This window comes from Epinephelus lanceolatus, chromosome 4 (assembly GCF_041903045.1).
Source record: "Epinephelus lanceolatus isolate andai-2023 chromosome 4, ASM4190304v1, whole genome shotgun sequence".
Classification (NCBI taxonomy): Eukaryota; Metazoa; Chordata; class Actinopteri; order Perciformes; family Serranidae; genus Epinephelus; species Epinephelus lanceolatus.
Window position 1 is genome coordinate 13,874,305 of NC_135737.1, and position 18,485 is coordinate 13,892,789.

Here is an 18,485-nt window from a genome sequence, read left to right on the forward strand (position 1 = left end):
ATATGGAAGTTATACAGCTGGAAAAATGTAGAAGCTAAGTAGTAGTAAAGAAGTAAAGCGATGAAAATATTGTCAGTATAGCGTCCACTTAGACTGAGATTGAGTTTTTTAGGTAGGTGCTTTTTAAAGTGGCTAAAATACACATTGCTGCTAACCCCCCTAGGGAGCTACGTAACATCTGGTTGTAAATTATGTCATCCAGGAAGGCAGCAAGTTACACCATTTTAACTTTGAATGGCAATGCCATCTACAGTTACTGTTGCCAGCATTCTCCATCGACCTGTCCTGATTTTACATGCTCTCATTCACTAACATGATAACAGGTTTGCTTCTTGATTCCATGTGAATGCAGCATTAGTACCTCATACAGCCTCATTTTAAAAAATTCAAACTATCCCTTTAAATTCTGTGTACAAAGTGTTTAATTCTAAGACTAACATATAGAAGTTAGGTAAAGAATAGTATGTTTATGCACTTGCATGCATATTCTGACATACATGCATTTTCACTTGTGCAATTTCCGGCCTGTATGGTGTTACATCTAGGAAACATTTTTAGAGCTATTTTGGTGAACTCAGAAATTCAAAGTACACATTTTAAACAAAGCTGTTGTATTAGGCCTTTTAAAAGTGGCTAAAATATGTTTTGCTGCTAACCCGAATCCACAGCAGTGCATAGCTGAGCCTCTGTGGCAGCACTCCTGCCTGCTTCTCCAAACTGAAAGTGTGCTGACTGTTTTGTGATACACTAACTATGGATAAGCATCTAATACAGCCCCACCTCAATAAATCAGAACTATTCCTTAATACTGAGATACACTGAGATACTGATACTGATGCTGATACTCCTCACTGAGATAAAAAATGACTTATTTATTTGAGCTCAACCTCTTGGCCTCTGCTGCATCTATTTATTGCTGTTGATGTCAAAAACAGAAACACAGCATATTGTTTCATTCTTGATCTTGTCTTTAATAAATAAATAACTTTGATAATCTATAAACTATAGCATGGAACTGGTTGGATTATTAATCAGTCCCAGTAGCCTTCTGATTGTACAAATGTAACAATCAAGTACATCTTACTTCCTGCACTGATTACACTGATTTAAACAGGCCTGCTCGCACAGTTTGTTGGCACAGCTTAAGGACACGCCCATGAAAATATTTTTATGAGATGAAAACAAAAACATTTCTTTTTTGTGACAATGCCATGAAAAAGAGAAACCAAGAAATAATTGTTTTTTATGAACCCTAGTTACTAAGAGGCACTTTATATACATGAAAAGAAAATATGTACAGATAGGTGAAAAAAAAAAGAGATTAAAGCTGACCTTGCAGTGATACAAGTCGTGTTGCAGCCGTCGTTCTGTAGATTGTCTTGGAAGAATAATGTGCACTCTGCAGTCCGGGGTCGATCCCACTTGATTTATTGTCAGTTTTCCACAGCAGTGAGAAGATGTCAGGAGGAAGATGTCGGGGAAATGGCAAACACTATGCCAAGTGATTCCTGTTGACGCGCTGTTGCAAAAAGAGGGAATAGTGAGAGGGGGCAAAGAGAGGTAGAGAGGGAATCAGATTGTTTCAGAAATGAATAGAGCCAGTGTTTAAGGGCCAAAACTGCCGTTAGGACTATAATGCCTCTTTTTTATCCAAGGTAGGATCATTAAAGCTACTTGGGCCTGGCTATGGAGATTGGGTTCCACACACAAGGAGACAGGGAGGAATTTCCACAATTAAGAATCTGAGGAGAGATGGTTTCAGGGTGAGATTAGTCCTGATGTGCAGGGAGGCCACAATCACACAGTGTTTTAGAAAAATTCACATATTGTAAATAAGGTTGTCATATGCAGCAATGTCAGTGTCCTTACAAAGCACTGAATTAGCTGAATAATTTTGTATGTGCCAAATCAAATCTTTTCAAATCAGGCTGATAAACACAATCATGTTAATGTGACTGGTTGTGTGAAAACTGTAATTTTGATGATTATAATGATGTTATTAATGTAACGAATGGTGCCAAATGAAGAGCTCAAGTTTCCCTAATCGATGCAACTTTGCAAAAGGGCACAGTACAAACTTTGCAGCAACAGGTAAAAGACTCAACTCCAGCAGTCGTGAGAAAGTGCCAGAGGGAGCCGCGGTGACAAGTGTCAGCAGGTAGATTAAGACAAGCCCTGACTTCTCAGTAACGGCTGGCTTTGGCTCTCACTCAGGCGTCCAACCCTTCAGTTAAACTGGCGGCGTCATTATGCATATCAGTGCAAAGTTTAAAAAGCAACATGAGTCTGCAGGATAGACAAGGGTTTTTATTTTTTGGATTTAAAGTTTTTTTTAGTTTTTTGTGGTTCAGTTACAACAAAGTTAATCAACAGATATACATTGAATCTATGTGTATATACATATGGAAACACTTCAACCATTTTGAATGTTCAAAGTACTGGCAAGGGTGTCAGATTCACAGTTACTGTATAAAGTTGAAAGGTCTGCCCGTAAGGACACAAGGATGGACACTGACTTGTACAGTACTTTGTTGTTTGGATTTTATAATCTGTTATCTTGTAGCTGAACCAGGTATCTTTGATATTTCTGTGTTTGCAAGAGTGACAGAGAACAGAGGAACTTGTTTAGTGTGGAATTTTTTGGTGTCAACTGTTCTGCTTATCTTACTGGCATAAGACAGCAATACTGCTGACTTTATCCATATTCAAATCATTGACAGTGAGGATGTCATTTTTGTTGCTGATTTAACAGAATAGAATATTGTTTATTAATCAAATGAGACCTGCTGCATTGCTCTCCTTGGCTGGGAGATAATGTATAGAGTACTGAGATAATGTTGATGTTTTTGGCATTACTATGAGCCTGACTGGCTGCAAAGCCTCTTGTTTCAAGGTGGTAATCTAGTAGTAAAGGTCATAACACCGGGTTGGGTGTGGTGATCCTGATGTGGATGTTTTCAGAATATTCTGCCTGCTCTGTTCAGCTATGGCTGCAGCAGTAGTGATGGGCGGATCGATTCTTTTTTACAGCATTAGTTCCTTTGAGTCGATACATGTATATCTATTGAACCTTTCAAGTTTTGATACTTTTTGCAAAGTATGGTGTCAGTTTCTCCAGGACACTCCGTTATAGTATGCACATCCTAAAGCTATTCCAGTCAGTGCTCTGAGCAATAAAATACAACACACACAATACTTTACATACCTGGCCTGTCCTCATTAGTTTATTAAGTACTGTTGCTGCAATATGTTAGGACAAATTACGGATTCATGAGCACTCGGATGTTAGACAGGCTGACCTGGTACATACCAGACACCAAAAAGAGTCGCTCATAGCAGCGCCGGCCTGTGGCGTAGGCAGTGCTAAGGGCGTCGTCATCCATAGGGGGCACCACAAATGGGGGAAGGAAATAAAATCAAAATGTTTATCTTTTACTATTTTTTACTAATACTATTCGTCGTCGTCGTCGTCGTCCTCCGCTTATCCGGGTCCGGGTCACAGCAGCCTCAGCAAAGACGCCCAGACAGTCCTCTCCCCTGCCACTTCTGTCAGCTCTTCCGCGGGAACCCCGAGGCGTTCCCAGGCCAGCCGGGTGATGTAGTCCCTCCAGCGTGTTCTGGGGCGGCCCCGAGGTCTCCTCCCGGTTGGACATGCCCGAAACACCTCCCAAGGGAGGCGTCCGGAAGACATCCTTACCAGATGCCCGAACCACCTCAACTGGCTCCTCTCGATGTGGAGGAGCAGCGGCTCTACTCCGAGTCCCTCCCGGATGTCTGAGCTCCTCACCCTATCCCTAAGGCTGAGCCCAGCCACCCTGCGGAGGAAACTCATTTCGGCCGCTTGTACTCGCGATCTCATTCTTTCGGTCACTACCCAGAGCTCGTGACCATTGGTGAGGGTTGGAACGTAGATTGACCGGTAAATTGAGAGCTTCGCTTTCTGGCTAAGTTCCCTCTTCACCACAACGGACCGGTTAAGCGCCTGCATCACTGCTGATGCCGCCCCAATCCGCCTGTCAATCTCCCGCTCCATCCTACCCTCACTCGTGAACAAGATCCCGAGATACTTAAACTCCTCCACCTGAGGAAGGACCTCCCCCCTGACCTGGAGTGGGCAATCCACCCTTTTCCGGCTGAGGACCATGGCCTCAGACTTGGAGGTGCTGATTCTCATCCCAGCCGCTTCACACTCGGCTGCGAACCACCCCAGCGAGAGCTGGAGGTCACTGTTCGATGGAGCTAGGAGGACCACGTCATCCGCAAAAAGCAGGGACGAGATCCTCCCATCACCGAACCTGACACCCTCCACCACTCGGCTGCGCCTAGAAATTCTGTCCATAAAAGTTATGAACAGAACCGGTGACAAAGGGCAGCCCTGGCGGAGTCCAACCCTCACCGGGAACAGGTCCGACTTACTGCCAGCCACGCGAACCAGACTCATGCTCCTTCGGTACAGGGACTGGATGGCCCTTAGCAAGGGGCCACCAACCCCATACTCCCGGAGCACCCCCCACAGGATGCCCCTGGGGACACGGTCGTAAGCCTTCTCCAAATCCACAAAACACATGTGGACTGGTTGGGCAAACTCCCATGCCCCCTCCAGCACCCTGGCGAGGGTAAAGAGCTGGTCCACGGTTCCACGTCCGGGACGAAAACCACATTGCTCCTCCTCAATCTGAGGTTCAACTATCGACCGGACCCTCTTCTCCAGCACCCTGGAGTAGACCTTACCAGGTAGGCTGAGGAGTGTGATCCCCCTGTAGTTGGAACACACCCTCTGGTCCCCTTTCTTGAAAATGGGGACCACCACCCCGGTCTGCCACTCCAGAGGCACTGCCCCCGATGTCCACGCAATGTTGCAGAGGCGTGTCAGCCAGGACAGCCCTACAACATCCAGAGCCTTGAGATATCCAGGACGAATCTCATCCACCCCCGGGGCTCCGCCGCCTCGGAGTTGTTTCACTACCTCAGCAACTTCTGCCCCAGAAATTGGACGACCCGCCCCCGAGACCCCCGTCTCTGCTTCCTCACTGGAATACGTGTTGGTGGGATTGAGGAGCTCCTCAAAGTATTCCTTCCACCGCCCGACAATGTCCCCAGTTGACGTCAGCAGCTCCCCGCCCCCACTGTAAACAGTGTGAGCAAGTTGCCGCCTTCCCCCCCTGAGGCGCCGGACGGTTTGCCAGAACCTCTTTGGAGCCGATTGATAATCTTCCTCCATGGCCTCACCGAACTCCTCCCATGCCCGAGTTTTTGCCTCAACGACTGCCGCCGCTGCGCTCCGCTTGGCCCACCGGTACCCGTCAGCTGCTTCCGGAGACCCACAGACCAACCATGCCCTGTAGGCCTCCTTCTTCAGCCTGACGGCTCCCCTCACCTCTGGTGTCCACCAGCGGGTTCGGGGATTACTGCCACGACTGGCCCCAGCGGCCTTGTGGCCACAGCTCGCAACTGCCGCCTCGACAATGGCAGAGCGGAACAAGGCCCATTCGGACTCAATGTCCCCCTCTGCCCTCGGGACGCGGTCGAAGCTCTCCCGGAGGTGGGAGTTGAAGATCATCTGGACAGGTTCTTCCGCCAGGCGTTCCCAGCAGACCCTCACTGTTCGTTTGGGCCTGCCAGGTCTGCGCGGCGTCTTCCCCCACCATCTGATCCAACTCACCACCAGGTGGTGATCAGTTGACAGCTCTGCTCCTCTCTTCACCCGAGTGTCCAGAACATATGGCCGCAGGTCAAATGATATGAAGTCGATCATTGACCTGCGACCTAGGCTGTCCTGGTGCCACGTGCACCGATGGACATCCTTATGTTTGAACACGGTGTTAGTTATGGCCAAACTGCGACCCGCACAGAAGTCCAATAACTGAACACCACTCGGGTTCAGATCGGGCAGGCCGTTCCTCCCAATCACGCCCCTCCAGGTCTCGCTGTCATTGCCCACGTGAGCGTTGAAGTCCCCCAGCAGAACAATGGAGTCCCCGGTCGGGGCACTGTCCAGCACCCATCCCAGGGACTCCAAAAAGGGTGGGTACTCTGAACTGTTGTTCGGTGCATAAGCACAGACAACAGTCAGGACCCGTTCCCCGACCCGAAGGCGCAGGGAAGCAACCCTTTCGTCTACCGGGGTAAACCCCAACGTACAGGCAGAGAGTCTGGGGGCTATCAGAAAGCCCACCCCGGCCCTCCGCCTCTCACCCGGAGCAACTCCAGCGAAGGAGAGAGTCCAACCCCTCTCAAGGACTAGGGTTCCAGAGCCGGAACTATGTGTCGAGGTGAGGCCGACTATATCTAGCCGGTAGCGCTCAACTTCTTCCACAAGCTCCGGCTCCTTCCCCGCCAGAGAGGTGACATTCCATGTCCCAAGAGCCAACTTCTGTAACCGAGGATTGGACCGCCAAGGCCCCCGCCTTGGTCTGCTGCCCAATCCACATTGCACCGAACCCTTCTGGATCCCTCTGCGGGTGGTGGGCCTGCAGGGGGACGAGCCCATGTAGCCGGTTCGGGCTGGGTCCGGCTGGACCCCATGGGCGAAGGCCCGACCACCAGGCGCTCGCCCACGGGCCCCAACCCCAGGCCTGGCTCCAGGGTGGGGCCCCGGTAACCCTCCGGGCCGGGTACACGTGTCCTTGTTTGTATCCATCATGAAGGGTCTTTTGAACCGTTCTTCGTCTGACCCTTTGCCCAGAACCAATCTGCCATGGGAAACCCTACCAGGGGCGAAATGCCCCCAACAGCATAGCTCCCAGGTTCATTAGGGCACTCAAACTCCTCCACCACGATAAGGTGACGGTTCTCGGAGGAGTACTAACACTATTACTACTGTTATTTTGAAAGAGTACATATGGCCACAACAAAATAACTATATGGCAAAGCCTACTAAATAACAGAGAGGCCTTTTTTTCTGGGTTCCTTCTTCCTCAGCTCGTTACACTTAACTTGCTCTTTGGGGGAAATGGCCGAGTTATCCGACATCACGTAAACCCCGAAACATGCTTTATCTTTATCGTGTCAAAATGACAAACACTCTCCGGTGCCCACTCAACTACCACTACACTACTGAAAGGAGTGTACATGTGGAGAGTAAGAAAATTAAATCGGCTGGAGGAGAGCTATCATTACATCTAAGCATGGCCGCAACGAACAGCTCCTGGAGGTTGCAGTGATTTACATTGTGAAGCATTCAAGCTCTATTCAGAAAGAAATAGTTTTGGTTGCAGGTAAATAAGGTTCTCATGATGTGTTCAATCTAATCTTGTAAAACATAGTTTTTAGAAAGAAAGTTGAGTGAATACAGCTGTTTGACGGAGAAATTTGTTGATGTTTTCACAGCAATATAAAACAGACATTAGAGAGGAAAATATGATTTGATATAATAAATGTTTTTTTAATGTGAAAGAAGGTTATGTTAAAGGTTGTTTAATAAATGTGTATTATTGAATTTGTGCTCATTTAAAGGTAGTGAAGGACTGGATTCATTTTTTTTTTAATAGTGTAGATTTTTGTGTTTCCTTGGCACAAAAGAGAAATAGATAACCGCAAAAAACAAAAGACACATCAATATTAAAGGCGCTGTATGTAAGAATGTGGCCAAAATGGTTACTGCACTCAAATTCAAAATACTGCCGCGAGTCACGTCCGCCCCCCCTCCCCTACAGATTCGAGGTTGCTGGACAGCGGCACGCTGGAGACTGATTTGTTTGCCCACGGGCAGCTGCTGTGGCAGGGCCGTGTCGCTGCGTCCTTGATCTTCGGTTTTCCAGCAGACCATTTGAGCAAGTCCGGCTTCTCTGCTGCTAACGCTGCTGCCGGGATACAGCGGAGGAGCTGGCTGCTAATGCTATGTACCGGGACACTGCTAATGCTGCTTGCTGTGCTGCTGTAGCTCAGTCGTAACTGTAACTGATGCTGAGATTCTACTGACTATGTGACTGGTAGACGGCGGTGGGTGGCGCAACAGGCCAAAACACAAATTCAAAACATAAACATGATTTGCAGACTATAAAAATGTTTTTTAAATGCGAATATTCTGGCTGTACTATTGTTGTCAGTGAGATCAGTATGTTATATGAACATTATTCCTTAGTCTCTGTGACATATTAGGAGGATTTTACGACTATTTGCTTTAGATTTCTTATATATAGCTCCTTTAAAATATAGGTGTCAGCTTTTGGCCAAGTTGTTATTTTAAACATTGATATCGGTATCAGCCCAGGGCACCAAATGTGCTAGGGCTGCCACTGGTTCAAAGAGAGTCATTCATTCATTTCCGACCATAACTAGCTGTGGACAGCAGGAGCACCCGTCGCTGGCAAGCCACACAGACTGTCAGTCCTTACATATACAGTACAGGCCAAAAGTTTGGACACATCTTCTCATTCAATGCGTTTTCTTTATTTTCATGACTATTTACATTGTAGATTCTCACTGAAGGCATCAAAACTATGAATGAACACATGTGGAGTTATGTACTTAACAAAAAAAGGTGAAATAACTGAAAACATGTTTTATATTCTAGTTTCTTCAAAATAGCCACCCTTTGCTCTGATTACTGCTTTGCACACTCTTGGCATTCTCTCCATGAGCTTCAAGAGGTAGTCACCTGAAATGGTTTTCCAACAGTCTTGAAGGAGTTCCCAGAGGTGTTTAGCACTTGTTGGCCCCTTTGCCTTCACTCTGCGGTCCAGCTCACCCCAAACCATCTCAATTGGGTTCAGGTCCGGTGACTGTGGAGGCCAGGTCATCTGCCGCAGCACTCCATCACTCTCCTTCTTGGTCAAATAGCCCTTACACAGCCTGGAGGTGTGTTTGGGGTCATTGTCCTGTTGAAAAATAAATGATCGTCCAACTAAACGCAAACCGGATGGGATGGCATGTCGCTGCAGGATGCTGTGGTAGCCATGCTGGTTCAGTGTGACTTCAATTTTGAATAAATCCCCAACAGTGTCACCAGCAAAACACCCCCACACCATCACACCTCCTCCTCCATGCTTCACAGTGGGAACCAGGCATGTGGAATCCATCCGTTCACCTTTTCTGCGTCTCACAAAGACACGGCGGTTGGAACCAAAGATCTCAAATTTGGACTCATCAGACCAAAGCACAGATTTCCACTGGTCTAATGTCCATTCCTTGTGTTTCTTGGCCCAAACAAATCTCTTCTGCTTGTTGCCTCTCCTTAGCAGTGGTTTCCTAGCAGCTATTTGACCATGAAGGCCTGATTCGCGCAGTCTCCTCTTAACAGTTGTTCTAGAGATGGGTCTGCTGCTAGAACTCTGTGTGGCATTCATCTGGTCTCTGATCTGAGCTGCTGTTAACTTGCGATTTCTGAGGCTGGTGACTCGGATGAACTTATCCTCAGAAGCAGAGGTGACTCTTGGTCTTCCTTTCCTGGGTCGGTCCTCATGTGTGCCAGTTTTGTTGTAGCGCTCGATGGGTTTTGCGACTCCACTTGGGGACACATTTAAAGTTTTTGCAATTTTCCGGACTGACTGACCTTCATTTCTTAAAGTAATGATGGCCACTCGTTTTTTCTTTAGTTAGCTGATTGGTTCTTGCCATAATATGAATTTTAACAGTTGTCCAATAGGGCTGTCGGCTGTGTATTAACCTGACTTCTGCACAACACAACTGATGGTCCCAACCCCATTGATAAAGCAAGAAATTCCACTAATTAACCCTGATAAGGCACACCTGTGAAGTGGAAACCATTTCAGGTGACTACCTCTTGAAGCTCATGGAGAGAATGCCAAGAGTGTGCAAAGCAGTAATCAGAGCAAAGGGTGGCTATTTTGAAGAAACTAGAATATAAAACATGTTTTCAGTTATTTCACCTTTTTTTGTTAAGTACATAACTCCACATGTGTTCATTCATAGTTTTGATGCCTTCAGTGAGAATCTACAATGTAAATAGTCATGAAAATAAAGAAAACGCATTGAATGAGAAGGTGTGTCCAAACTTTTGGCCTGTACTGTATATATATATATATATATATATATATATATATATACATGTATATATATGTATATATATATATATATATATATATATATATATATATATATATATATATATATATATGTATGTATATGTATGTATATGTATGTATATATATGTATACTACTCATATCATATGAGAAAAAAATCATGAATTCACTGTTGAGTAGCCACAAAAGATGTAACATCATATAATATGATACATAAAAAATGATAAGCAGAACAGAGCTTAATGTGTTATGTGTAATGGGGGGATGTGCCACTTTATGAAAATAATATATTTTGTGATGTAATGAAAATTGTCCTTAGTTACATTGTTGGGGTAAAAAACAAACAAAAAAACAAAAGTAGGTGGTTTCATGTGTCAGAGTGGGAAATATGCATGCACCTGTGTGGCTGGACCATGTCTGTATTTGGCATGTGATGTCATCACAGCAAGCCCTGAGACCATTGTGCAGGTAGAGTCACAGTTTCAGTGGGTAATTTAAGCACGTGTATGCTTTGAGCTTCGGTGAGTCACGCGTGTTCGGACATGACACATGATCACATGATGCAAACAGCAACCTAAAGTCTACAGGAGACTGTTGAAGTGATTAAAGAGATTTTGTTGACAATGTCTAGTACAGATTGTTATGAAGAGTGTAAAATATCTTTACACACCAAACAATATCTTTACATCTTTTGGTCTGTGTTCATTCCTCTTCTCAGGACACAGTGGCTGTTGGTGACAGAGGGCTCATTCTGCTGCAGATACCATCCAGTGTTTGTCTAAATGAGAGTATTGGGTAAATGTGAGAAAATCAGGCGGTATAAATGTAATATGGGCAAATATTAACCACACGCTATAGCTTTAGTCCAAGTCAGGATGTAAGGCATTTCTGTTGTGAAATAGGGAGTGACTGAGGGTTTGTATTTTGGCCTGGAGAAACTTTCGGTTCCTCATTTACTGTCAGCGACAGGGATTAGGGCCTTTTTTTGGATTTGAACAAAACACAGGAACAACATTTGCTTCCTTATTTTTAAAATTATTTAGTAACTTCCTAATACATGTTGTATTCATCATCTATCACTACACGTCACTCTTTGGGCTTTTGGTACTTTTTTGTCACATTAACACACTTAAGGCTAGCTTACTGTGAATAAACAACAGCCTACAACACACACCCCAGACTCGAAACCGGTCAGACACGCTCATGTTTCCATGACAGGTGAATGTCCCACAAGGAAGGTGCTCTGCAAGTGGCTACATGAATATTTCCAGGTTATGTCTAATCACATAGCTGCTCCTGCAGAAGAAACGGTGAACTCCCTAAACAATGTCCACGTTTGGAGTGGATAAAAACAGCACAGAATGGCCTGTAAGTCAGAGGTGAATATCTGTGGAGATCTACACCACACAGATCTGTTGATCCAGCAAACAACACATATGTGCATAAGATAATAGCATGTGGTTTATTTAAAATTTGTTTCATAAATGTCAGTCCTGTGGGATTTGATTTAAATCAAATGCCTCTGCTTCACATATAAAGTTGCAGTAATGGCAAAATACATAATAATAAATAAAATTTTAGTACAAAGAAACATAGCCACCCTCCCCATACATTTTACAGTAGGTAAATCGACTGTATCTCCTCATAAAAAACATGAAACCTGATATGCAAATCAAGACACTTGAAACCTAATGATAAGATTTGAAAACCACATTTTGAAGCCTCACAGAGCCCAATTCAACAATGTTACATACAGGTGTAATATTCTATGTGTTTTTGTTAAAAATCTGTATTTTGTAACAGTGGCATGTGCGTTGACAGATTTCAGACGAAAAGAGGATTGCAAAATTCAAGACAGGACCAACTGAAATGTGAATCAGACTCTTTGCGTCAGATTGGGTAAGATATAAAGTTGGTATGATGTTACTGTGTGTTTTTGAAACTAAAGTAATCGATTGTCCACAGCAACACCCAAAACTCTTGCCTCAGCTGAATATGTGTTGCCAAATCTCAGTTCTAAGGGCCCTGACACACCAGGCTGATGGTTAGTTATTGGTCAATGTCAGGCTGTTGATTGGCGTCAATTGGCGCCATAGTTTTTGCAGTGTGTCCCGCACTGTTGGCGCTAGTCAGCCCCCGTTGGCCCTTGTTGGCTGTTTTTTGGACCCCATGGAGCCCACTTGTAATAAAAAATCACTCTGATTGTCAGTTCAGAGAAACAATAGTGAGGAAAGTAAACAAACAACTTAAGTCAAGAGGGCGTGACATCATAACAAATGTGTTATATTAGCTAAAATTATTTTTTTAGCCATCAAGATCTTTAGCAGAGAGGGTTTGTAACCGTTTGTGTTATTGAATTCATTCTTCCGGTTCCCCCCTTTGAATAATGAATACAGACGACCGCTGCCTGCTGGTATGGAGAGTTATATCCTCTCATGTAGGCACTGGACATATGTGCTAGTTAGCTGTCGGCTGAAGTCTTTGTGGTGTGTTTAAGTGCAACTTTTAGTTGGTACACAGGTGACATGAGGTGATACAACAGTCTGCGTTTCAGTCTGCTTATTCTTTTATGTCGGTTGGGTGTGTCTAGGCCCTCAGTTATATCCTGCATACTATTACAGTGTCACTACACACCACTTGCTATGCACATGCTTTATTAGTATGTTTCATAATGATGCATTGTATATTTTAATACTGTGAGAATGGAGAGGTTTCGTTACAGTTATGATATTGTGTTGATTGTTTTACATGTTGCAGGGTATTTACATTACTATGTATTTAGATACATTGTGTAGATACAGGGTGTTGGCCAGCCAGGTGAGAAAATGCATGCTCACTTAGCTGCTATATAAAACATAAAGGTTAAAAAACAGAGCATGCCTGATGAGATGCTGCCTAATCCTCCACCAAATGCTTTGCATGAGGAGTTAGCAAATCATGTCTGCTGTTATGAGTCAAGCTGTATCTGGTTTTATCTGACTTTATTTGGTAATCCACAGAGTTGTGAGCACTGGCTGTCAGTGGCAGCAAATCACAAAAATGTTTTCTTCTTGAAATTCAGAACTCCCTGATACTGACCGCTCCTTGTACAGAGACAGCTGCCAACTGCAGTTCAGAACCAAAGAAAATGAAGTTTGATTGATATATTGGCATCTTGTGTGTTGGACACTTTAGAAATAGCTGAAGGGGAAATACAATTTTAAAAGGCATCAGTCTTGTGTGGAATTCTTTGGTAAATGACCCTTTAAATCATCCTTTTAACCAACAATGCCTTTATAATATAATGCTAATCTCTATCTAAAGAGCACTTTTCTAAACCCAAGTTACAAAGTGCTCCATGCTGTGCAACAAATTAAAATCAACAAATTATAAAATCATTAAAAACAGATAAAGATTTAAACCAATTAAAATAAAAAAAACTCAAGTAAAGTCAGGTTGAGCTCCCAGTTAAAGTGTTTTATTGTTACTGTAACTAGGCAGACTTAATCTTTATGAAGGGTGTTTTCTACAAAACCAGACAAACACAACATGGGGAGAATGAGTAGTGGCTCCCCCTGCCTGTAAAAATGTACACCGACATTAAAAAGCTCATAAACAGTTACAGTCTCTTGTGTTAGTCTCACAGGTCCATCCCGGGGTGCATCTTAGCATCTTTTTATAATAATAATCATGATTTCTAAAATATAATAGTTTTTCTCTAAACTTTTTTTTTTTTAATTTTCTTTACCTGATGTGATTGTTATTAAAGGAAATCTTTTGGTTTTGACTTTTATTCTGCAGTGGATGTTATGATGCCAAACCAGCTGTCTTTGGTGCCTGGTGCATTGAGGTCGTTTCACAATCAGTTTTTTTCAGTGTGTATTGTCTATGACCTCACCAAGTTGCCATTTTGATGGTGTAGATACAGCAAGCTACATTTAACAGTATGGTAAACAAAATGACTGTGTAAGTTATAAACAACCCATCAAATCATCAAACTAGAGGAGCAGAAGCAAATGTAGAGAAAACCACAACAAGAAAAACTCAGCAGGAATGTCAGGGACCGTTATTTAGTGAATCATTATCTAGTAACAACACCGATCCATACGACCTGACGGTGAAAAGTTGGAGTGCTGTGCCCGCATTGCTGACTCTAACCTTGTAGATATTACCGTGCAGTCTATGAATTTCCAACTATCTTGTTTACATTCTAAGTGCATATACCTGTGAACAATTCAGATAATAAAAAAAAAATCCCTTGAAGCCCACAGACATTTCACCAGTGGCTGGGTGCAGGATTTGTTCACATTTTGACCTAAGCTGAAAACGTGTTAAGAAGAGATGGTTCCTGCAATCTTAGATTGTCTGGCCAGTATTTTGTCTTGTCATTAGTCACCATGGCATGATGAACAGAGATTTCTCTGTGTTTTTTGTTAATATTTTTTTTTACTTTGACTTTGTGGTTGCAATGTTATTTAGTCATGAAGTAAAAGCTGTTAACAATATCAAACTGTGATGAAGAAATCACCACATGTCCAAAAAGGAGTAGGAAGAAATATCTAATCATACCATCTTTTTCATTACAGATAATTACTAATGTTATTTACCACTATATGCTTTAACATAGAAGGAAACATTAAGAAAATGCTTCATACCTCAAAAATGATTACCACAATGTACTTTGGTTATAATGAGTCACTCAAGCTTTAAGAGCAGACATTTTAGACAATCCACATTTAATTAAAAGTGATAAAGCTGATGGAAGAAATAAGGAGACATGTTTTTTAGAGGGAAAAAGTTTATTATTCTTTCTGATGTACAATGATGCAAAATCACAATAATGTAATCTGCCAGTATGGTCGAGGTGCCAACATTCCTGTCAGGTGTGCATCTATGTTTGTGTGGGAAGATGGAAGGGTGTGTATGTGTGCATGTGTGTCTGTGGAGGGGGTTAACCACAAAATAACAGAGATACTCATTCTGACCACTGACCCCAGGTGACCTCTGTTAATTAGAGGAAAGCCTATAATGACACTGAGCTCATCTGTCAGCTAACCTCAACGGCCCTGTTGTCTATCAAACAAGATAGTCTGGATGTTTTGGAGGATAGTTCCATCTGTTGAAGTATTCTTTGATTCATTTTGTGTTCAGTGTGACAAAAGGATGATGTTGACTCATACAAAGACAGAACAGCTGCAATACAGTGTTTTGTGAAGTTAAAAAAGAGCCAGTATTTATTTCTGTGCCTTTTGTACCTCATTTGGCCTTTTTTGTTTAGATTTCCAGGTGAGCATTTCCAGCTTCAAATACAGTAACAGTAAGGGGCTGTTCATTGTTAATGAGAGGGGAGGGGGTGGTACAAAACAGGGGAGGCACTTTAAATAGTTTTTTAGGAACTGGGGAGAGTTGTGTTTTTTTGATTTGGCTTAGGGGAAGGACTTTCAAGCTTAAATTGTCATATTTTGTGTTTATCTTAAGTAGCCTCAGAACCCTTAAACCTGCAAGTGCGTTTGAATATTGTTTTCTTTTAAAAAAAATATTTTTGTGTGTGAGTGTGTGATGTGAAGGCTTATTCAGTTTAGTTGATTTTGTGTGCTGCTGTCATGCACCCATATTCTGCTAAAGTGCACACAGCTTGTGTGACGATGTCATTTTTAAGGAGGATTTGCATTTTGTTTCAGAAATCAGCTGTTTGTTTTGGTGATAACTTTCACTCCCACGCTGTTTGCTCATTGGCTCTGTACATACACGTAGGGTGAATATTAAAAAAATAAAAGGCTATTTATGGCGGAGGGAGGGTTATGCATTTTCCATGAGTCACTCAGGAAGTTTCAAGGAAAAAATATTTGTAGTGAGAGTCAAGATAAAACAAAAACAAAAATTGAAGTCACTCCCTGTTTCTGATAAGTTAAGTACAGTGCCTAATTAAAATTAAATGTTAGATGATAGTATTCTACAGTTTTTGTTTGATTGACTTCCTTAGGAAGTAATGTTTTGGCCTACAGCTAAACGTACTCTCTGTCCTTTGAGGTTCCCAAAAACTTATCATATACAAAGGAGGTATTCACTAAAGGGATTAGTTACATGATGACCTACCATTAAGTCCTGAGTATGTATTTATGGGTTGACATTTGCAACGGTATGTCTCATAGAGATTCAAAAGAGTATGATCTGCTTACAGCATGTTAGGTCATAGACTAAGAGGCTAATAATCTCAGTGCATTTTGTTTACTTAAATATGGAACCTCCATTTTAAGCAAGTGTGCCCACTGACAATGAGGCTTGTTAACTCAGACCCAGTTGGGGTTTTTTTCTCTCAGGAGGGATTATGAAACTGACCAGCAAAAACAAGGCCTGTCATTGTTGCTGTTTTTTCTTGCCCAGAGATCTCATTCAGATGGTGATTCAGCAATTTTTTACAAGGTTGCTGCATGTCACAACAGACACATGCTCTCATATTCAAAAGACTTAAAAGGAACACTGGAAAGCATCTTTAATATATTATAATCAGAACTGTTGTAATGGTTGGTGGTGGTATTTCTACTGTAAATGTGGTTTGGGTTCAGGACAACACTATCCCCGAGAATCAGTTTGTTTTTAATATGTTTACTGGTGTCTAAGTCTCTGCAGGTACATGATAAATATGTTTTCAGAAGGATAATTGATGGTTCCCATGTGACACTGATTTCAGTTGAGAATACAAAAGTATCCGCATTTGCAGGTGTAGTTTGAGGGTAAACACGATGCCACCTTAAGCTGACTCCACCTTCAGTTGTCTTCGCTGTATAAAGAAGGTAGAATCTGTTTCTCACTCTCTCTTTCTCTCTCACTAAAACTCTTATACAGGACGTTGAGCCAACGGGATCCGATATCGCCTTCATCTCAGGAGGGTTGAGCTTGTGGACACAGAGGGCCTTCTATCCCACAGAGCCCTGGAAGAGAGTCTTGTTCAGCTCTGTCTTCATCCCCAGCTCCAACTATGTACTCTGCAGGCTTGGAGATCCTCGGGATGATCCTGGCCGTGGCCGGCTGGCTGGGGGTGATGGTGTCCTGCGGCCTGCCCATGTGGCGGGTGGCTGCCTACATCGGTCAGAACATTGTCATCTCCCAGGTGATCTGGGAAGGCTTGTGGATGAACTGTTCTGTGCAGAGCACCGGTCAGATGCACTGCAGGGTGCACGAGTCCATGCTGGGGCTGCCAGTGGACTTGCAAGCAGCTCGTGCCTTGGTCATTGTCTCTATGGTGCTGTGCATCGTGGGAATTGGTCTGTCAGTGGCTGGTGCCAAGTGCACCAACTGTAGCCGGGATGTGAGCAGTAAACCGCGTCTTGTGGTGTCTGCTGGAGTAACCTTCGTGGTAGCTGGACTGCTGCTGCTGGTGGCTGTGTCCTGGACAGCACACGCCATCGTAATGGGCTTCTACGACCCGCTGCTGGAGGAGACAGGGAAGAGGGAGTTTGGTAATGCTCTGTACTTTGGCTGGGCTTCCTCCTGCCTCCTCATCCTAGGGGGAGCCCTGCTCTGTTGCTCCTGCCCACCCACAGCAGCTACAGCACCGAGTGGTGGTAGCTCCATGGCTCCCCGGGTGGACTACTCGATTGTCAAGGTTATGTCAGTCAATGGCTACCCCAGAAGAGACTATGTGTGAACATGTGACGTGGGCGCAGATGAAGATATAATGCCTAATGTTAGAACATTTGTGCAGAGCAGAAGGATATTTGTTGGCCTGGGTGTTAATGCAGCATCATGGACTTGGACATTAACTAAAAATCACTGATGCATGTTTTATGATGTGTATTCGTTAGGACCATATTTCTGTAGTGGAGGTCATTTTATGTTACTTTTAATATATTATTTCAAATAACACATTTTATTAGAAACATTAAGATAATGTCTGACTTTGATATTGATTAAAAAAATATATACAATGTCTTTGCAGATTATTTCTGATGAAAGGTTATGAAATAAAAGAACAAAAAATTTACAAGAATTTACTCATTTTCGAACGTTCTTGATGATGGAGATAAAGTATCTAATTCTGTAGTTTCATGCCACAGAGTCAGAAATTGATGCTTAAATTAAGTGTAACATAACAACTATGCCTGCGTACGTTCTTGGTATGCAGAGACAGGGGCAGATGCCAGCTGCAGAGCTCAGCAGAGTCTGACCAGTCTGACCGTGATGGTGCATGCCAAAATTAGGTATTTAATTTCAATGTAAATGGAGGAAAGAAACAATGGGTGGCTTGTTACAGAGGAGCACCTTATGCTTCCCTTCCATTGTAGCCTGTCTTCCATTTGCAAGAGTGAAACTGAGTCAGAGATAAAAGTCTCTCTCTGCAAAGGGACGTAACCTGCACTGTAACTGAGTCCAAACTGAGCTACAAAGACCCCATTGATCACCTGGTTCCCAACTGTTTATTCCCCAGGTGGGATTCACTGTGATAAAAGTGCATCTAAATGCTCACAGAATCACTTGAAATCCTCAAAAATCTAAAACAAGAGCAGGCACTGTTGGAAAAA

At 43.3% G+C, this 18,485-nt stretch overlaps 1 protein-coding gene across 1 annotated transcript; it reads left to right on the plus strand.

Annotated features, from left to right (window-relative positions):
* Positions 1–11,756: 11,756 nt before the first annotated feature.
* On the plus strand, positions 11,757–17,780 carry LOC117260067 (claudin-9). Its single transcript, XM_033631936.2, has 2 exons — positions 11,757–11,883; positions 16,810–17,780. Exon 2 carries the CDS (start codon positions 16,943–16,945, stop codon positions 17,609–17,611), a length of 669 nt encoding a protein of 222 aa, XP_033487827.1. The 5' UTR covers positions 11,757–11,883; positions 16,810–16,942; the 3' UTR covers positions 17,612–17,780.
* The last annotated feature ends 705 nt before the right edge of the window (positions 17,781–18,485 follow it).